Genomic DNA, 22,662 nt, shown 5'->3' with positions numbered 1-22,662 from the left:
GGTTGTATTTACAATGGTGTTTGTTCTTCACTGGTTGACCTTTTCTTGTGGCAACAGGTCACAAATCTTGCTGCTGTGATGGCACACTGTGGTATTTCACCCAGTAGATATGGGAGTTTATCAAAATCGGGTTTGTTTTCGAATTCTTTGTGGATCTGTGTAATCTGAAGGAAATATGTGTCTCTAATATGGTCATACATTGGGCAGGAGGTTAGGAAGTGCAGCTTAGTTTCCACCTCATTTTGTGGGCAGTGTGCACATAGCCTGTCTTCTCTTGAGAGCCAGGTCTGCCTACGGCGGCCTTTCTCAATAGCAAGGCTATGCTCACTGAGTCTGTGCACAGTCAAAGCTTTCCTTAAGTTTGGGTCAGTCACAGTGGTCAGGTATTCCGCCACTGTGTACTCTCTGTTTAGGGCCAAATAGCCTTCTAGTTTGCGCAGATTTTTTGTTAATTCTTTCCAATGTGTCAAGTAATGATCTTTTTGTTTTCTCATGATTTGGTTGGGTCTAATTGTGTTGCTGTCCTGGGGCTCTGTGGGGTGTGTTTGTGTTTGTGAGCAGAGCCCCAGGACCAGCTTGTTTAGGGGACTCTTCTCCAGGTTCATCTCTCTGTAGGTGATGGCTTTGTTATGGAAGGTTTGGGAATCGCTTCCTTTTAGGTGGTTGTAGAATTTAATGGCTCTTTTCTGGATTTTGATAATTAGCGGGTATCGGCCTAATTCTGCTCTGCGTGCATTATTTGGTGTTCTACGTTGTACACAGAGGATATTTTTGCAGAATTCTGCATGCAGAGTCTCAATTTGGTGTTTGTCCCATTTTGTGAATTCTTGGTTGGTGAGCAGACCCCAGACCTCACAACCATAAAGGGCAACAGGGTTTTTAACTGATTCAAGTATTTTCAGCCAGATCCTAATTGGTATGTCGAATGTTATGTTCCTTTTGATGGCATAGAAGGAAGGCTCTTCTTGCCTTGTCTCTCAGCTCGTTCACAGCTTTGTGGAAGTTACCTGTGGCGCTGATATTTAGGCCAAGATATGTATAGACCTTTTTTGGAACACCATTATTTTGGTCTTACTGAGATTTACTGTCAGGGCCCAGGTATGGCAGGGCCCAGGTCTGGCAGTGCCCAGGTCTGGCAGGGCTCAGGTCTGGCAGAATCTGTGCAGAAGAGCTAGGTGCTGCTGTAGCCCCTCCTTGGTTGTTGACAGAAGCACAAGATCATCAGCAAACAGTAGACATTTGACTTCAGATTCTAGTAGGGTGAGGCCGGATGCAACAAAGCATGAGAAGACTGTCTTTGTTTTGGTTTGTTTGTTTGTCAGTTAGGGTTTGCAGGGTGAATACGTGGTCTGTCGTATGATAATTTGGTAAAGAGCCAATTTGACATTTGCTCAGTACATTGTTTTCACTGAGGAAATGTACGAGTCTGCTGTTAATGACAATGCAGAGGATTTTCCCTAGGTAGTTATTGGGGTCAAATTTGTCTCCACTTTTGTGGATTGGGGTGATCAGTCCTTGGTTCCAAATATTGGGGAAGATGCCAGAGCTGAGGATGATGTTAAAGGGTTTTAGTATAGCCAATTGGAATTTGCTGTCTGTATATTTGATCATTTCATTGAGGATACCATCAACACCACATGCCTTTTTGGGTTGGAGGGTTTTTATTTTGTCCTGTAGTTCATTCAAGGTAATTGGAGAATCCAGTGTGTTCTGGTAGTCTTTAATAGTTGATTCTAAGATTTGTATTTGATCATGTATATGTTTTTGCTATTTGTTCTTTGTCACCAACTACTTCTCTGATAGAGTTCAGTGTGTCAAATCGGAGGGCCTGCTGTCCGGACCTCTGGCAGTCTCTATGGGGGTACCACAGGGTTCAATTCTTGGGCCAACTCTTTTCTCTGTATACATCAATGATGTCGCTCTTGCTGCTGGTGAATCTCTGATCCACCTCTACGCAGACGACACCATTCTGTATACTTCTGGCCCTTCTTTGGACACTGTGTTAACAACCCTCCAGACGAGCTTCAATGCCATACAACTCTCCTTCCGTGGTCTCCAACTGCTCCTAAATACAAGTAAAACTAAATGCATGCTCTTCAACCGATCGCTGCCTGCACCTGCCCGCCTGTCCAGCATCACTTCTCTGGACGGTTCTGACTTAGAATTTGTGGACAACTACAAATACCTAGGTGTCTGGTTAGACTGTAAACTCTCCTTCCAGACTCACATCAATCATCTCCAATCCAAAGTTAAATCTAGAATTGGCTTCCTATTTCGCAACAAAGCATCCTTCACTCATGCTGCCAAACTAACCCTCGTAAAACTGACCATCCTACCAATCCTCGACTTCGGCGATGTCATTTACAAAATAGCCTCCAATACCCTACTCAACAAGCTGGATGCAGTCTATCACAGTGCCATCCGTTTTGTCACCAAAGCCCCATATACTACCCACCACTGCGACCTGTACGCTCTCGTTGGCTGGCCTTCGCTTCATAATCGTCGCCAAATTCATTGGCTCCAGGTCATCTACAAGACCCTGCTAGGTAAAGTCCCCCCTTATCTCCGCTCACTGGTCACCATAGCAGCACCCACCTGTAGCACGCGCTCCAGCAGGTATATCTCTCTGGTCACCCCCAAAGCCAATTCCTCCTTCGGCCGCCTCTCCTTCCAGTTCTCTGCTGCCAATGACTGGAACGAACTACAAAAATCTCTGAAACTGGAAACACTTATCTCCCTCACTAGCTTTAAGCACCAGCTTTCAGAGCAGCTCCCATATCACTGCACCTGTACATAGCCCATCTATAATTTAGCCCAAACTACTACCTCTTCCCCTACTTTATTTATTTATTTAATTTATTTTGCTCCTTTGCACCATATTATTTACATTTTAATTTTGAACTTTCTTCAAATAACAAATCTACCATTCCAGTGTTTTACTTGCTATACTTTATTTACTCTGCCACCATGGCCTTTTTTGCCTTTACCTCCCTTATCTCACATCATTTGCTCACATTGTATATAGTCTTATTTCTTTCTACTGTATCATTGATTGTATGTTGTTTTACTCCATGTGTAACTCTGTGTTGTTGTATGTTGTTGAACTGCTTTGCTTTATCTTGGCCAGGTCGCAATTGTAAATGAGAACTTGTTCTCAACTTGCCTACCTGGTTAAATAAAGGTGAAATAAAAAATAAAATTAAAAAATAGAGCCAAAAAGATTGGAGAAGAGGTTTACCCATACATCTCCATTTCGGATAGATAATTCTTTGTGTTGTTGTTTGTTTAGTGTTTTCCAATTTTCCCAGAAGTGGTTAGAGTCTATGGATTCTTCAATTACATTGAGCTGATTTCTGACGTGCTGTTCCTTCTTTTTCCGTAGTGTATTTCGGTATTGTTTTAGTGATTCACCATAGTGAAGGCGTAGACTCAGGTTTTCTGGGTCTCTATGTTTTTGGTTGGACAGGTTTCTCAATTTCCTTCTTAAATTTTGCATTCTTCATCATACCATTTATCATTGTTGTTAACTTTCTTCGGTTTTCTATTTGAGATTTATAGATTTGATAGTGAAGCTGAGAGGTCAAATATACTGTTAAGATTTTCTACTGCCAAGTTTACACCTTCACTATTACAGTGGAATGTTTTGTCCAGGAAGTTGTCTAAAGGGGATTGAATTTGTTGTTGCCTAATAATTTTTTGATAGGTTTCCAAACTACATTCCTTAGCATTTCCAAACTACATCTATAGCATTTCTTAATGTTACTCAGTTCCTTTGGCTTTGATGCCTCATGATTGAGTATTGCTCTGTTCAAGTAGACTGTGATTTTGCTGTGATCTGATAGGGGTGTCAGTGGGCTGACTGTGAACGCTCTGAGAGACTCTGGGTTGAGGTCAGTGATAAAGTAGTCTACAGTACTACTGCCAAGAGATGAGCTATAGGTGTACCTACCATAGGAGTCCCCTCGAAGCCTACCATTGACAATGTACAGACCCAGCGTGCGACAGAGCTGCAGGAGTTGTGACCCATTTTTGTTGGTTATGTTGTCATAGTTGTATCTGGGGGGGCATATGGGGGAGGGAATGCTTTCACCTCCAGGCAGGTGTTTGTCCCCCTGTGTGCTGAGGGTGTCAGGTTCTTGTCCGGTTCTGACATTTAGGTCATCACAGACTAGTACATGTCCCTGGGCCTGGAAATGATTGATTCCCCCTCCTGGATGGAGAAGCTGTCTTCATTAAAGTATGGTGATTCTAGTGGGGGGATGTAGGTAGCACACAGGAGGACATTTTTCTCTGTTGAGATCATTTACTTTTGAATTTCTAGCCAAATGTAAAATGTTCCTGTTTTGATTAATTTAATGGAGTGAGTTAGGTCTGCTCTATACCAAATTAGCATACCCCCTAAGTCCCTTCCCTGTTTCACACCTGGTAGTTTGGTGGATGGGACTACCAGCTCTCTGTAACCTAGAGGGCAACCAGTGGGCCCGTCTCCTTTATGCCAGGTTTCTTGTAGGATGACAATGTCTGTATTTCAGATTTCTTTTATGAAGTCCAGGTTCCTGCTCTTTAGGCCAAAGGCAGATGACCTCAGGCCTTGGATATTCCAGGATGAGATAGTGAAGACTTTGTGTTCCATAAAGTGTCCAATGTTGTTGGTCGTGTGGTTTGGCCTCAGGCCAGTAAGTGTGAGCAGAGCTTGCTGAGCATCTGGTACATGCCATTGGCTTGGGTTAGTGTAAGAGTGGGGGTTGGGCCTGTTTACCCGCTCACAGCCTGGGCGTATGTGTGACTTCCATGTTGAGGCCCTCTTTGCGGGGGTGGGGTGCATGGGGTGGGAAGGAGGGGCATAGGTCTGATCTGAGGGGGACAAAAAGGGGTGTGGGCATGGTTGACTTGGGGGGGGTGTTGATTGGTTGGGGTGGGGGTGTGTACGTGGCCGGTGGTGTTGTGGTCTGGATGTAGGTACTCTCCTCGCTGGTCTGGGCGGGGTGTCTATTGATCTGTTGTCCCTGTGTTGGGGCTGTGTTTGAGAGCGATGTCCTTTAGAGTACGGGCAAGGTGGACACTGCTGCCTTGTATAGGTGGACCTGGTCATAGAGGATGTTCAAGTCCAGGATGGAGTTGTGGAAAACATTTGTTTTTGAGGCACAGTCATGGGAAATACTTGCGTTTACCCACTGCATGGTAGCAGGGTGGAAGTCTTTTCGTGGAAGCAGGGTGGAGATAACCGCTTGGGCGTTGGGGAAAGTAGAAGAAGCTTTCTCAATCACTCCCTTCGGTGCTGTGGCCACCCTTTCCTGCTGTGTTCTCAGGTGGTTTGTGCCTGTGTGTATTATTATGTGTCTGGGTGAACCTAGTTGGTCCTCAGACAGAAGGTCTAGGGCGCGCTGAGTGTTTGGACACCAGAGTTCAGACTCCGTTCCCTTCATCCGTCAGAGCAGATACATCATGCCTCTGGCACTCCCCCCTCTCTTGCCAGCCATTCAGATTAGTCCTTATAAAGAGAGAACCAGAGCAGAGCTGTGTTGCCCACAGGGAGAGCTCTAACTGACCGTGACTGCAAAATGCTGCTCACCCAAAGTTTTTCTGCTTTCCAGACGTATTGCTAGGCAGGGCTTAATTATATGTATTCTTTTATCTTTGTTTATGGAACATGTGTGTCCAATAAGAGTTGTCATCATATGAGGAATGGAGGAGAAGGAGAGAGAGAGAGAGAGAGAGACAGAGAGAGGGAAGGGAGTCCTCTTCTTTCCTCCCCTCTCCCCTGCTTGGTCTTGCTTGCAGTTGTTTGGCAGAAAGCCTCATCACTATGTCAACACAGTAACACTGAAACACTGGGCTGTCCAACAGCAGCTTGCCCACCTCTCTCTCTCTCTCTCTCTCTCTCTCTCTCTCTCTCTCTCTCTCTCTCTCTCGCTCTCTCTCTCCACTTCTCTCTTCAACACATTACTTCTTGACCAGAGGTACTGTACAGCTCTCTGTTCAACACAATGCTGGACCAGGACCAGAGCTACTATAGAGCTAAGAGGTTTTGCTGGTCAGCAGGGCCCTAACAGAGGCCCAGGGCCCACAGCTTTCCCTGGTCAGTCCACGATGTGGCCCTAACGATAGGGTCTCTTCACTCTTCACCCAGATTTGAGTGGGTCTGAGGGAGATGGCTGGCTGGCCTGGCTGGCTGGTGCCGCTGATGCTAGCTGATGCCAGATCTGGAGCCGTTACGGTGTCACTGGCAGCACTTCACCAGAGGTTAATTGGTTATAGATAAACTGTTTTGTGCTGGCCATTGGTCAAGATCTGACACATTCCTGATCTGTTTCCAGACTCTGGGTAATAATAATGAAGTTTTCTAGAAGACTAGCCTCCATTGCAGTGCACCTGGCTGGTTGTTAGGCTTCCTTCTCCACCACTCTGTCAGATGTTTGTTCTAACAGAGAGGATGTGTACCTTCTGTAATCTCCCCAAGTGGGGAGAAAAAAGGACAAATCATTTGATTGGTATTTTATTGTTCATTAGTAAGCTTAATACACCAGAAGTAGTGACAAGTTGGTTGTGTCAAATTCTGGTTTGATCTCTGTTTGTTGTGACACGAACCCACAGAATCAATTCCCAGATGATGAAAGCAGCAGTCTGCGCCAGAGTTGTTCACTGTTTCCACATCTCTGCTGCAGCCTGCAGGGCCCTGACACGCACTCTCTCCTCTCCTTCGCTCTCTAAATCCTCTTTATGCGGTTTCTTTCTGTGTATAATCCACAATTAAGGTGAGATTGCAGACCTTGTAGTTAATACTACGGCGTGGTGCTCCAGCATGGGGGAATATTCTTTATATTTTTAGAAACTGTAGCTACCAGCGATGCAAAGCAGGAGGAAATTGCAGGTCTCAGATGAATTGTATGTGGTGGCATGTTTTATTAAAAGGTTGTCAACAAAATGAGCAAGGAGACTTGTTCTAGAACCTTTAGGCTACTTGTATTCTGCTGAGCTAGTTTTTATCACAAACCAGCAATTACATGTTAAAATGTAAATGGTTTGTTGTCAGCAGAGCTGCAGTTGCAGATGTAGCATCTTAATTTGAGCCAGTTTGCTACAGCAGGAAAATAATCCTGCAGCAACAGGACATTTGAATTATTATGTGGATTCTAATTAATGGACATTTTTTTTGTAGGGTTTGATACAAGTCTGAAATTTCAAAGTGGAAATTACAAACTTCACAAGTCATTTTAAACCTCAACAACACTACGTTTTACATTTTATTCCATTGCAGGAAAGTTCTCCTCAAATTAAGATCTTACAACTCCAGCCTCAGTATGCATTGTGTTACTGAAAAGGGTTAACTGTCAAATGCCTAATTGTGTTTGTATGTTCATCAGAGGTGTTTTAATACCTGTCAGAACCTCTTTTCACTATCTCTGAGAATAGTCTACATTGTTGAAACACATTTAAAATAATAAAAAAAATCACAATGTACTTTTTGTTATGGTTGCGCTATGTAAACATGACTTAAATCTCAGCCCACTTAAAACGGTCAACATTGAGGCTAGTCAGAGTCAGTAAGGCTGATGTGCAGTAAGGCTGATGTGCGGTAAGGCTGATGTGCTTATATCACTCTGCAAAACTATGTCAACAGACTATTATATCCTCCGTCAGATAACGTCACGTCGGATGAGATACGGTCACGTTCTCCTCAGGAGATCAGATGAGAAGACAGCCTACGGAATTTCGTCAGGGGGTTCTTTCTAGTGGTCATCAGCTGTAGTCTGCTGGTGGCAGGGAGGCTGTAGGAGCATTACTGTGTGACTGGCTGCTGAACCTGCAGGCTGTCTGTTCGTCGGGTGATGAGACTGAGAGACTGAGAGGAGGAAGCTGTTTCACAGGGAATGTCTAATCTGTGTGACTGGAAGTCATGCTGGGCACTGAGCACTGAGCATCCCTCTCTCTCTCTCAGCTCCAACACTCGCTCCCTTCCTTCCTTCTTTCCTTCCTCCATCACACCCATCCTGACAGTCTCCCTCTCTCTCTCCCCACCCCCTCTCACCAGCCCTCTCTCTCAGCTCCCTCCCTCCCTCCCAATCCCTTCCCTCCCCTCCTCACCCCCCCTGCTCAGGGAGCGCTTAAGAACCCCATAGCTCCCCAGCGCCGGTGTTCATGTCATTCACGGTCTCCGAGACATGTCGCCCCCCCCTCCTGCCTCCCCATCCAAAATAAACACGCTCGCCATCAAAGGAAGCTGATTCTAGAATTTGATAACATCATGTTCTCTTTGCAGAGAAACCATATAGAGCCATGCAAATGAATGGCCCTGACTGATTGGTCCTGGATATTTCAGGTGCTCTGAGCATCCCTTTCTCCTCACTCTGGATTGACATGCATAAATACAGTAATGCATAAATACATACGTAATATATGTTAAGGCATCTCCAGATGTTTTATTTTATGAGGGCAGGAACTTGGCCCTTTCTATCTAATCGGTTGCGGCAAAATGACACTCCATGCAAATGATGGTTGAGGTTGTTTGCCCTCAAATATTTCCTGTAAAAAGAAAAGGCGGATGAGAGTCGATGAGATGGCACTCTAATTGGTGCGGAAGCTATTTGGCTGCATTCCAGCTGTATCAATTGCTTTTCTGCTGCTTTTCTCAAGTAATGGCTTGTAATTGTTATTCTTCAGATTTTATTAACGAGCTACAGACAGAGAAGCCTTGATTTGCTCCAGTAGCACACAGACAATAATTATAATGGCACCTCTACTTGACGTGATTTCTGAACGAACGCAGGCGGCACAGGACAATGATGCAGCTCAGCTCCCTGATGCAGTCAATGACCAAATCTTATTTTCCATCTCTTCCTCCCTCCTTCCTTCCCTCCCTCCCTCCCTCCTTCCCTTCTTCCCTCCTGCCGTGACTGACACTCTCCCAGAACCACTCTAGCCTTGCTGCATCGCCCTGCAAATCAAATATGACAGGGAATATTGTTGGCATAATGGAGAATCGCAGGAGAAAGTACCACTGTACACAAACAAATAGCTCAGGGCTTAATTGAACATCGCTGCCTCTGACCTGGACACAGCCACAGGTCCAGGGTAATAGACCTAGTAGTATTCCTACTGCTACAGATAGAGATAGGTAGTGTACTGTACTGAGCTGGGCGGCAGCTGTGGTCATCATCTCTCGCTCGCTCTCTCGCTCTCTCTCTCTCTCTCTCGCTCTCTCTCTCTCTCTCTCTCTCTCTGTCCCACCTCTCTCTCATTCCCTGTCCCCCTCTCTCTCCCTCTCTCGCTCTCTCCCTGTCCCTCTCTCTCTCTGTCTCTCAGTACTTATACATCTAGAGTCAGTGTTGTCACTATTTTGAAGTACCTCCTAATAGTAATTATTAGGAAATTCAAAGTAATGTTTCCTCTGTGCATATTGTGAAGGCACAAGTTATGGTTCTGACAGATTTATCGTGAATTGTCCCCTGGAATTCAATATGTATTTACTGTATTTTCGGCATAGCTCTATCTGCATATCAGACACTTCACACTTGAATATTACTTAAATATTATTTGAAGTCGCTTTTTCAAGAGCAAGGCAGACAAAGCTAGAAAGCAAACAACACTTCTTTTAACTGGGTTTTGTTTTTGCCGTCTGTACTGCTTTTGTCACGTCTTAGAACTTTCAAAAGTTGGACTTTCTTTTCAACAGTCGCTACTCTGAGTTTTCTCTCCCTCCTCCGTGACTGAGTTGAAGGAGGAGGAAGGACTGAACTGAAGTCTCTTTTCCTATCTCTCTCTTGCCATCTCTCTCTCGCTGTGGCTGCTGCTGTCTTGTTTGAATAATGGTTGTGATCATTTCCCCCAGTCCAATAAGAGAGTGTGGTTGAGGCTGAGTAAACAGCCTGATTGGCTGCTGAAGGTCAGCGTGACCGCAGGTGTCACAACAGTGAATTACAACAATGACAGTCACAGAAGTGGGCGATATCTCCTTATTCATCCCTCCTTTTTCATCCCTCCCTTTTCATCCCTCCTTTTTCAATCCCTCCTTTGACTTAAAGGAATGAATTATTCTCAGTCAAGAGTTAATTACGCATTAAGCAAAAATGATTGTATCTCCTCTCTTTAACACGTATAACTATTTAAATAGGATTCATTTGCTAGGTTAAAACAGACTTTCCATTCCTTGGAGGAGAACAGAATAGCAGAATATTTCCTAGTATTGGTTGTTGTGCTGCAGTAAAATGGGACTTAAGTCTAGCCTCTTTTTAATCATGACACATTGTAGAGCTGGACGACGAGAGGAGCATGAACCTGATCTTGGGTCGCATCGACTTTCATTATACAACAGGCATTACAATTGGAAACCAATTGACATGACATGTTCTCTATCAGTCGATGCTGTAGTCTTTCATCACAGAAGATGTCAAATGAACAGTCTTGAGGTCTCGAAGTGGCGTCGGCAAGTATTTCTGTTTGCAGATTGAAGTCAGTTTGCCGGGGCTTACACCGCCTGATTCTCTGACTCCTGATGCCTGGGTTTTCAGACAGCGCCACAGACAGAACCAACACAACCTACGGATCACTGGGGTGTCTATCAGACTACCTCCCCATCTCAGACGCACTGTATGACTCACACACACACACACACACACACCCTTTGGCAGTAGCAATCACAGTGTCTCTGTGCATACTGGAAGTGGCATCTCTAAACCCATATTTGACATTCACCGCAGTTGAGCTAAAACATTTAGGAAGAGAATAGAGACACTTTGGTTGAAGATATCACTCTAACCAAGTACTGCTGTTTCACCCACTCAGTGACTGACTGGCATCCTTATGATAAGAGCATGTAAGGAATGATGCCATTGTCTTCTTTCTACAATACAGTGTTTACCAACCATATGGATGGGTTTTAGGTGTACCAATGGCTGCCTTCTCTCCCTGTGTCTGTACATGTCTGTACATGTCTGTACATGTCTGTACATGTCTGTACATGTCTGTACATGTCTGTACATGTCTGTACATGTCTGTACATGTCTGTGCACGTGGTACATCGCCCAAAGGAGATGACCACAGAAAAGGGCTTGTGGGACATTGCTTTCCAAGACTATTTTGTTGCTGACTAAGTACTGGTGGTTTCCTGTTGTCACAGCCAAGGAGAGGAATGGTATCTCTGACTACCTCTGCCTTTGTCCTCAGCCCAGCGCTGTGGCCTGCAACCAGCAGAGAGTGTTTGTCAGTGCATGGGTGAGTGAATGACAGTGTTGTGTAGAGATGGCTTGGCCCTCTGTCTCTCCCGTGCAGGGCATTGTGGTGTGCACACTGTGCAGGTTTGATGTGGAGCACTAGACTGTGGTTAATCATTCAGCCTCTTAGCTGTGAACCTGGGAGGAGACCAGCTCAGGAACCAGAGGAGGGACAGCCATCAGACAGCTCTCCCAATACTGTTGGGATTGACAATGCAAAGATATTTATCCTTTCATCACCAATTAAATGCCATTGAACATTTAAAATGGTGTCACCATGCAAGGGATTTATTGAATATTGGAGCCCTTCCACCTATGTGCCACTGATATCCATGAAAGCCTTTCTCTCTCCGACACAATTGCACATTCCTGTATAATTCATCTGAACAATTCCTGAATGTGACAGTAGTATCTAAGAGCCTATCCACTCCTCCACTCTTCAGGGTTTATACACTCTGTGATGGTCTGTCAAGTACCACTAAGAGTCCCAGTTAACAGCCCAGACCCCTCGGATGAAATATATTACAGTAATACAGCGTTCACTCACTTCAACTAAATGTCAGAGCAACCTTTGCCTAACAAGGATTTGGATTGGTGAAGAGTAGAGTAGCGTGGTGGTCACTATAGAGGAAGTCTAGAACGTCTGCATAAAGCAGTGTATGATCTGTCCTGTGTGGTGTGAAGGGGAAAAGTGAGAGTGTGTGTGTGTCCTCGCATGCGTGTGTGTGTGTGTGTGTGCGTGTGTGTGTCATACACTACAAAAGTATGTGGAAATCTGCTCGTCGACCATCTAATTTCAAAATCATGGGCATTAACATGGAGTTGGTCCCTCCTTTGCTGCTATAACAGCCTCCACTCCTCTGGGAAGGCTTTCCACTAGATGTTGGAACATTGCTGTGGGGACTTGCTTCCATTCAGCCACAAAAGCATCAGTGATGTTGGGCGATTAGGCCTGGCTCGCAGTCGGCGTTCCATTTCATCTCAAAGGTGTTCGATGGGGTTGAGGTCAGGGCTCTGTGCAGGCCAGTCCAATGGAGGTGAGCTTTGCACCACTCCAGCTGACGCTTGGCATTGCGCATGGTGATCTTAAGCTTGTGTGCGGCTGCTCTGCCATGGAAACCCATTTCATGAAGCTCCCAACGAACAGTTCTTGTGCTGACGTTGCTTCCAGAGGCAGTTTGGAACTCGATAGTGAGTGTTGCCACTGAGGACAGATGCTTTTCATGCGCTATGCACTTCAGCATCTGGCAGGCCTGTTCTGTGAGCTTGTGTGGCCTACCACTTCGCGGCTGACCGTTGTTGCTCCTAGATGTTTCCACTTTACAATAACAGCACTTGTATTTGACCGGGTAGCTCAAGCAAAGCAGAAATTTGACGAACTGACTTGATGAAAAGGTGGCATCCTGTGACGGTGCCACGTTGAAAGTCACTGAGCTCTTCAGTAAGGCCATTCTACTGCCAATGTTTGTCTATGGATATTGCATGGCTGTGTGCTCGATTTTATACACCTGTCAGCAACGGGTGTGGCTGAAATAGCCAAATCCACTAATTTGAAGGGGTGTCCACATACTTTTGTATATACAGTGCATTCGGAAAGTATTCAGACCCCTTGAGTTTTTCCCAACATTTTTACGTTACAGCCTTATTCTAAAATCATTTAAAAAAAAAGTTTTTTCATCAATCTACACACAATACCTCATAATGACAAAGCAAAAACATATTTTTTTACATTTTTGCAAAGGTATAAAAAATTCTAAACTTAAATATCACATTTACATAGGTATTCAGACCTTTTACTCAGTACTTTGTTGGAACACCTTTAGCTGCGATTACAGCCTAGAGTCTTCTTGGGTATGACGCTACAAGCTTGGCACATCAGTATTTGGGGAGTTTCTCCCATTTTTCTCTGCAGATCATCTCAAGCTCTATCAGGTTGGATGGGGAGCGTTGCTGCACAGCTATTTTCAGGTCTCTCCAGACATGTTCGATCGGGTTCAAGTCCGGACTCTGGGTGGGCCACTCAAGGACATTCAGAGACTTGACCTGAAGCCACTCCTGCGTTGTCTTGGCTGTGCGCTTAGGGTTGTTGTCCTGTTGGAAGGTGAACCTTTTCCCCAGTTTGAGGTCCTGAGCGCTCTGGAGCAGGTTTTCATCGTGGATCTCACTGTACTTTGCTCCATTCATCTTTACCTCGATCCTGACTAGTCTCCCTGTCACTGCCGCTGAAAACATCCCCACAGCAAGATGATGCCACCACCATGCTTCACCGTAGGGATGGTGCCAGGTTTCCTCCAGAGGTGACGCTTGGCATTCAGGCCAAAGAGTTCAATCTTGGTTTCATCAGACCAGAGAATTTTGTTTCTCATCGTCTGAGAGTCTTTTGGTGCCTTTTGGAAAACTCCAAGCAGGCTGTCATGTGCCTTTTACTGAGGAGTGGCTTCCGTCTGACCACTCTACCATAAAGGCCTCAGTGGTGAAGTGCTGCTGAGATGGTTGTCCTTCTGGAAGGTTCTCCCATCTCCACAGAGGAATTCTGGAGCTCTCTCAGAGTGACCATCGGTTTCTTGGTCACCTCCCTAACCAAGGCCCTTCTCCCCCGGTTTACCCAGTTTGGCGGGCGACCAGCTCTAGGAAGAGTCTTGGTGGTTCCAAACTTCTTCCATTCAAGAATGATGGAGGCCACTGTGTTCTTGGGGACCTTCAATGCTGCAGAAATGTTTTGGTACCCTTCCCCAGATCTGCGCTTCGACACAATCCTGTCTTAGAGCTCTACGGACAATTCCTTCGACCTCATGGCTTGGTTTTTTCTCTGACATACACTGTCAACTGTGGGACCTTATATGTAAATTGCCCACCCAATCTACCTACCTCATCCCCATACTGTTTTTATTTGATTTAATTTTCTGCTCTTTTGCACACCAGTATTTCTACTTGCACATCATCATATGCTCATTTATCACTCCAGTGTTAATCTGCTAAATTGTAATTATTCGCTCCTATGGCCTATTTATTGCCTACCTCCTCATGCCTTTTGCACACACTGTATATAGACTTTCTTTTTTTCCTACTGTGTCATTGACTTGTTTATTGTGTTATTGGCTTGTTTATTGTTTACTCCATGTGTAACTCTGTGTTGTTGTCTGTGTCACACTGCTTGGCTTTATCTTGGCCAGGTTGCAGTTGTAAATGAGAACTTGTTCTCAACTAGCCTACCTGGTTAAATAAAGGTTTAAAAAAAATGAAATAAATAAATAAATAAATATAGACAGGTGTGTGCCTTTCAAAATCATGTCCAATCAATTTAATTTACTACAGGTGGACTCCAGTCAAGTTGTAGAAACATCACAAGGATGACCAATGGAAACAAGATGCACCTGAGCTCAATTTCGAGACTCGTAGCAAAGGGTCTGAATACTTATGTAAAGAAATGTTTTTTTTTATTTTTAAAACATTTGCATTTTTTTCTCTCGCTTTGTCATTATAGGGTATTGTGCGGAGATTGATGATTAAAAAAAAGTATATTTTAATTCATTTTAGGATAAGGCTTTAACGTAACAAAATGTGGAAAAAGTCAAGCGGTCTGAACACTTTCTGAATGGAGTGTAAAGTGGAGCTTTGATATCAGGGAACGTTAGACCCTGCCTGCTGGCTGGATGCCAGGACTCATGTAGTGGTTAAATATTCAGTGAGACAGACAGACAGCATACAGAGAAGATATTCCCTCTCTTTACACAGTGAATGATCTACTAGCTTGGAGAACTGATACACTTGACATTCTAATGTAGTACATAGTCGCAACATGCCCTCGTGTTGTACTCTACATTTTGTAGTTAATATATTTCTTAGACCAATTAAATGGACGAAAGTTCGAACGTTTTGAACTTGTCTTCCTCCATACTATACTTAATTATACTCACTAGTCTTACCAATTAATTGTACATTTTGATGCAGTGCATGGCTCAACAGTAGCCTAACCATAATGTAGGTCCCTTGTGTATTATTTGGTAGGGCAATTAGTTACATTACATGATAAGTTTTATGTGGGGAGAGTTTCTGTTATGCTGAAATCAGACAGCACTCTCCCCCTTGGGGAAGCTGTTAACTCCCCTCCAGCCCAATGAAGGGTTAACCACATAGTCACAGTCGATGGCCTCCCTACGTAAGATTGATCTCCTCCCAGCGCTGTGCAGCATGGAGAGGGAGAGGTACTATGGAGGTGTGGTTAGTTAACCGGTGGAAGGACTGTGTTTATGTAATAGTCTGGCGGTACAGGGAGAGAATTTACCTGTAAATGTCACTCACCTCAGTCCTCCAGATGACATCGATAAAAGGCCTTTTAAATCAACTGGCTGGCCCCAACCACCCGATCCTGGAGTCAATATAAAGTCCCAATAAACATGTCAGCCAGCCAGGGGACGGTTGGGTTCTGAGGAGGGGCTGGGACTTCCTCTGGGGTGGGGTGGTTTTATACTGGGAGATGGTCCCTCCTCCTGTGTGTGTGTGTGTGTGTGTGTGTGTGTGTGTGTATGGTTTAACAGCGGGATGTTGCTCTTCCTGGGGTCTGACCACTCTTATTCATCAGCCACTTACTACCGCCAGGCTCCAGCAAATATATTTTCATCATCACCGCAGAACCCAATACACCTCTACTCATGTCTGGCTCAATGGGTCTCTGTGCTCCTCTACTCATGTCTGGCTCCATGGGTCTCTGTTCTCCTCTCTTCATGTCTGGCTCCATGGGTCTCTGTATCCTCTCCATAGGTACCAGGTTGTTGTTGTTTCACAGTGCAAAATAGCCTACAATGTTGTCCCCCTGTCTTGTCAATGAATGACAGGTTTGAGGAAAGTGTTTCTCAGCAGGGGGTTTGGTTGTTTCCTGCTGCATGTCTCTGTTGAAGACTGATGATGCAGACCTCGTTGGCTGGGTTTTTATTTTGTTTGTTTGTTTGTACGTCGCTCACCGATTCTGATTCAGCCCTTTGATTTGAACCCCTTACCTCAGAGGAGCAGAGAAGAGATGTGCCTGTTAACAAATTCAGGGGGCTGGAGAGAGAGAGAGAGAGAGAGAGGAGGAAAGGGAGGGTTAGGAGAGGGGAGGATAGGAGGTGAGATGAGGGAAGAGGAGAGGGGGAGGGGAGAGGAGGTGAGAAGGGGAGAGGGAGGAGAGATACGGTTAAGAGAGGGTAGGAGAGGAGGGGAGGATAGGAGATGAGGGAAGAGGAGAGGAAGAGGGGAGGGGAGAGGAGGAGAGATAAGGTGAAGAGAGGGTAGGAGAGGAGGGGAGGATAGGAGAGGAGAGGGGAGGGGAGAAGAGGAGAGATAAGGTGAAGAGAGGGTAGGAGAGGGTAGGAGAGGAGGGGAGGATAGGAGATGAGGGAAGAGGAGAGGAGAGGAGAGGGGAGGGGAGAAGAGGAGAGATAAGGTGAAGAGAGGGTAGGAGAGGAGGGGAGGATAGGAGATGAGGGAAGAGGAGAGGAGAGGGGAGAAGAGTAGAGATAAGGTGAAGAGAGGGTAGGAGAGGAGGGGAGGATAGGAGAGGGAGGAGAGATAAGGAGAGGAGAGGAGAGAAAGCCCCACCATCCACCCCTGCAGACCTCATTCACTCAGAGAAACAGAGGCATGCGGTGAGCTGATCAGGATGAGGATCAGGCTGCTGTTTTGACAAAGAGCCATCATGGCTGGATAACAATCCTCCAACAATCCTCCAGTGCTTTCTATATCTCTCTATCCACCCAATGAGCACCACTAGTGTTATGCCTCACTGCAGAAAACCCCTCTGGTGCCAGGATAGCTATGGTTCTGACCTTCCAGGCTTCCTACCCCATGGTCCAGCCCAGGAACACCAAGTAAACACCAAGCTCCAGTCCCCTAGCAGTAAGACTAGATCACCTGTCTAAATCCAGACTCAGATATACAGTATATGCAGGGGATTGTGGGTTTTCGACCTGCATGTCAGAAGTTAAAACATGTTGAGAAAACAACTAAAGGCTCACAGGTGCTTTGGTCAATTGCACACAAGGTCCAACTGAAATGTGACTTCCTCTTCAAACCCAGCCCCTCCGAAAGACGCACAGTTCCATTTATTTGGGAGGGGTGCGGGGGGGGGGGGGGGGGGCTGCCACACTGGGCGCCCGAGAGCTGTTGTTGTGGGGGGGTTAAGTCACTTGCTCAAGGGCACAACGGCAGGCAATAGCCAGCTCACTTCCCAGCAGTTTTTTCCCGTCGGACTTGGGATTCAGACTGGCAAACCTCTGGTTGCAGGCCCGACTCTCTAACCGCTAGATTACCTGCCGCCAGAGTGGAAACAGAGAAGGAACAGTGGTGTGGTATAAAAGTGACATGTTTTCAATCACATGGCTGATTCTTAGGAAATCGTCTAAAGGCCACATTGGAACATTTTATAGAGTAGAATGGGGCTGGTGGGATTCGTTTTCGCCCACGTGAAAAAGTGTATAATTTCAACACAATGCGGTACAGTGTGTAATATAGTCAGCCTTGAAAAATGGTCCAAATCTCCCATCGCTGTCTGCAATTTACCTTGTGGCCTTGAAACCACATCTATTGTGCTGTTTTTGTGCCATTCAGGCCAGATAGTGTGTCAGTGTGCGTGTGTGTGTGTGTCTTTTTGTAGTTTCATTCAGTGTATAGTGGCAGTGGTGGTGGCGGCTATTGTGGAGCATATTGCACTGGCTGACATTACCCATACCTGCAGGGAATAAATTCTACTAAGTGACATGTGGCTTGCAGACGTTTGTAAATTGCAACGCATCAATCTTGAGGGAGATAGCTGGCTAGCTAGCTAGCGAGGGCTGTACAGTGCAAGTGACGCTCCCGGAGAGTGCTCGTGCCATTTCTTTCCTGTAAATGCTCCCCCCTCCTTCGTAGTGAGACCATTTCACTCAAGGTATCTGCTGTTTTATAGGATGGTGTGAGGAGGTCCTTAAAGGGGTACTTTGGCAATGAGACCCTTTATCTACATCCCTAGGGTCAGATGAACTCATGGATATTATTTTATGTCGCTGCGTCCAGTATGATGGAAGTTAGTGGTAGTTTCGCTAGCCAACGCTAACTAGTGTTAGCGCAATGGCTGGAAGTCTACGGGTGTCTGTGATTGTGATCGTAAGAGAGAGTCGCACCTGTCTTTTCTAATGTACTGAGTCGGACTAAAGCAGATGTACACCTGACAACAATAACATGACAATATATCTAAATACAATTAGTATGTGCCTTTCCTCAATATTCCTCTGTAAATTATACTTTATCTCAAATCGAATGAAAACCAGTGTCTATAAATCAATGACTCATTTTATTTTACACTATATATATATAGTCTCTTGAAAATAGGTGCATTTCAAGCAAACTGATTATCCCTGAGTCCTGTTCTATACTAACCAAATAGCGTTTCATGGTCATGCTCAAAATAACATCTCCTAAGCCCATACATACCAAGAATAGTGTAACGTGTGCTCTGAGAGTCTGGAAGCTAGTTCAGGGAGTGAGTGTTTTAATAAATAAACTTAACGCAATACAAAACAAGAAACCACGAACGCACAGACAAGACACAGGAACAGAAACAATAACACCTGGGGAAGGAACCAAAGGGAGTGACATATATATATATATATATATATATATATATATATATATATATATATATAGGGAAGATAATCAGGGAGGTGATGGAGTCCAGGTGAGTCTGATGACGCGCAGGTGCACGTAATGACGGTGACAGGTGTGCGCCATAACCAGCAGCCTGGTGACCTAGAGGCCGGAGAGGGAGCACACGTGACAAATATGAAGTCAACCTGCCAATGAAGTGTCTTAATATCCATACAAAATGTGCAGACAATGTCAGTGTTTGGCTGCATGGTACATACTGTATCTAATGTTCACCTACACCTCGACGCAGTTCACTGATTCGCAGGCCATATGAACAATCAAATACTATATCAGTTCTGACAGCCACTCTTTATGGGTGTGTAGAATTCCAAATAATTCCCTAAAAAGATAGTAACTTAATAACTTCATAAATTTTGACATGTGATTTGTATTACTTTTCCTGACATCACCGCATGAGAGTCTGAATTTTTGCGAGAATGTGGCTCCACAGAAATGTCCCTTCCGTGGTTATATGGTTCCATGTGACTGAATCAACCCACCAGCTTCACACACCGTGTTTTCATGTAACTGTTGGCTGGAAATGATTGCATGCTTGCGTACATTACATGTTCTGTTGTGGTACAGTATCGTTTAGCAACACCATCATTACTGAATACTGTGAAAAAAGTGACACATTTCTTTGTAACTTAAATGAGAACTGCATCTTGTCTCTGACTTAGATCAATATGTGTAATGAATGATCTTTGTGGACTTTGAGGGGGGAGGATAGAGGGGCTCACACCAGAACCATATGCATACATGTATAGACAGTATATGTATGGCTCTGCTCCATACTCTTCTTCTCTCCTTATAGGCTTTAAGAGATTTTCACGTTGTTTCTCCACAGCGACCCTTACTGGGAGAGGCCCGCTAATACCAGCTCGTGTTCAGCCTCTAGGCCCAAGACACTCCACCTTGGAGGGCAACAACATACCTCATCGCCATGGTAATTCCATCCCTTTCCCCCTTCCTTCCTTCCTTCCTGCCTTCCTTTCTCTGCCCTCCCTTCTTCCTTCTGGACAGGGGCAGACCAGGGCACAGCTCAGCTGCTACACATACTGTTACAATACAAGCGAACTCTCTCTCTGGTCTGGTTAGAGAGACAACATGGTTAAGGATGCCGGCTTGTGCATAAAATGATAACTCCACTTTACTTAACCCAAAATGTAGGCCTAGATGCACTTGGGTATGGCTATCCTTTTTTCAATGTTAGCTTCTGTAGTTTTTAAATGTGGTCAATTAGAAAAATCATGGTCGCTTCTGAGCAACACATAATGACATGTAGAATTAAAAATCCCCCTGGAAGCTGTGTTGTAATGTTCTTTATTTTCTGTACAGGAACTATTTATGTCATTTTGCTTTTTATGTCATTTTGCTTTTTCATAATGTAATTTTTGACACTGAGTTAGTAGATCTAAGGGGAGTTAGCTATGTTTCTTCTACAGTAGGTAACTACAGTTCAAATGAAGGATCCCTCTCTTCCTTTGCCATCCAAAGACAATGCAGTATGTAGACAGTCATACTCTAATTAAAGCTGGAATTGTGGCTCCGAGCATTGATCAACAATACACCAGTCAGAGAAACACTGACTGTCCCTTTATAACGCAGGGGAGCCTGTTCTGTGTTATCAAACTGGGGAGATAAAAGGCTCCACAGTGGGTAACTAGTCAGTGGCATTGTGGGAAGTCAACTTTTGACGTATTCCGCTGGCTTACAGCTTCATAAGAGCATCTTTTCATTTCTCCCCTCTTTCATTTGTAGTAAACGAGCCAGGCTTACACATTAGGAAATGAACATGGAGCATAATTCCTCTAGCTCTCAGATGGATTCCATCCCTCTCTCCCTCTGACGTACAGCACAGGGGCGACGGCAGGATTACTGTCGGCCTGAATAAAGGGGATTTATGTAACGCTTTGAGAAAAAAACACTTCTTAATAGGTCATTACAGTCTGTGTTTATGATTAGCCTACTCTCAGGCCTGGATCCCTTTATGTGCTGTCTCACACACACACACACACACACACACACACACACACACACACACACACACACACACACACACACACACACACAGGCCAGTATACTGAGGGTCCAGATGAATACAGCACACCTCGGCCTTTACTTTCTACAGCTCCTCACTTTCTCTATCTGGCTACTGAGATTAGTGGCTCAACTCAGCACTAGCAGTATGGCTTCTTAGCCAGGCTAAGTAGTGGCCAAATTCCAGCTGAGATGAAGAGGAACACTGTGTGTGTGTGTTGCTTTAAAGTTGTGTATGCTATGTGGTAGGTAGCTAGGTTTAGATGGGTTTTTCTATGCTGATGAAGGTAGGCCCCATTCTGCCACCATGATTAGTTTAAACGGCGCCTGAACGTACGGGCCGGACAACGTGTGTGTGTGTGTTGTAAGCGGTTTGCAGCACAGGGTGAAATTGAGATAAATGGCTGTGGGTGAGAAGGATGGCCACTTCTTCCCCGAGCAGGGCCGAACAGGGCTGCAGCGGCCCAGGTTCCCCCAGCACACCTGTCTCTTCTCGTTTACCAAGCGCTCTGAGGGGAGCTAGCAGTTCACTCCACTTGCCCCTGATCCCCGTCTCAGTAACCCCCGTCCCTTGCCCCCCACCCCCTTACTCCTTATGTGCTGCTTGGCACACAAACACACACACACAAACACCCCTTGCCCCTAGATAACAGCACACAAGGATTGAGCTATATACCTTGCTGAGGTGTGGGAAGATCAGGATGAGTCTCTCACTGTCTGTGTCACAAGTACAGATCACCAATAATACACTACTATACAGTTAGGGCTGAGGAGCATCCATGTTGGCCCTTAGCCTAGGAGTAAATGTTGCTGTACATGAGATGGTAGAGATGACGCTGTCTAGTTTATTCTACTGATGGACCATAAATGAAGCTTTTATAGGTACAGTATACCGTTATTCATTATTACATCCCATTCAGAATGATCCTTGGTCTCCAATTTTCTGTTTGCCTGTTTTCACCTGACTGACAAGGGCCCACAGTATGATATAACCGGCTACCTCTTCCTCCGTTGTGTCTTAACGCCATGTCTGTCCTAACCCCGGCTCTAGAAACCAACCTTATGTTGTGTAAGAACCAAGTGAAGCTACCGATTAGAGTAGGAGAAAGAGCGAGACCGGCCTGCAGACTGGAGTTTTATATACCGTGTGGCAGGTGGCCTGCTTTGCCTAAGGAATCTCTTTAGGGCATGACAGCTCTGAAAACACATAAATCCTTCCTCCTCCCCTCCCCTCTTCCTCCCCTCTTCCTCTCCCTCTCTCTTATCTCACATTCCCATTGCCATGGGGATTCTTTATGCATGCAGCTGCAAAACTTCCATACTCCAGGTATAAAACTCGAACATAGCAGCTGTTCCTTTACCCCCAAACCAAATATAAAAGGAGACTTGAAAACCAAGTCTGAAATAGCTTTCCAGGTGGGAGAGTGGAAGTGGAGTTTTAGCCAGAGCATGTCAGGGACCAAGCTGTGTGTGTCTGTTTGTGTGTGTTTAAGTGGTGCCGTTTAGACACTTGTCTTTTGTCAGGGGGGGGATTAGGGTGAGAGGTCATAGGTCAAGGTCAGAACATCCTGATCTGTCAGTCTGCCTGTCTGCTCTTGTACAGCATACATTTCAAGACCAATGACAAAGAATGACCAAACAAAACATCATTATAGGTTTATGCTATGTAGCTTAGTCACGTCCTTAAAGGCCCGGTGCAGTCAAAAACAAGATTTTTCTGTGTTTTATATATATTTCCACGCTATAAGGTTGG

The 22,662-nt window shown here is 45.1% G+C and overlaps 1 protein-coding gene across 5 annotated transcripts in view; it reads left to right on the top strand.

Annotated features, from left to right (window-relative positions):
- Positions 1–22,662, top strand: part of npas3 (neuronal PAS domain protein 3) — a 343,109-nt gene that overhangs the window by 62,676 nt on the left and 257,771 nt on the right. For all 5 annotated transcript variants that reach the window (XM_029729734.1, XM_029729736.1, XM_029729735.1 and 2 more), the window contains one exon: positions 19,717–19,815. In XM_029729734.1, the coding sequence (XP_029585594.1) occupies positions 19,717–19,815 (99 nt within the window). The remainder of the gene's footprint in view (positions 1–19,716; positions 19,816–22,662) is intronic.

This window comes from Salmo trutta, chromosome 33 (assembly GCF_901001165.1).
Source record: "Salmo trutta chromosome 33, fSalTru1.1, whole genome shotgun sequence".
Classification (NCBI taxonomy): Eukaryota; Metazoa; Chordata; class Actinopteri; order Salmoniformes; family Salmonidae; genus Salmo; species Salmo trutta.
Note: the sequence above shows the minus strand (reverse complement) of the source record. Positions and strands in the feature narration are given on the sequence as shown.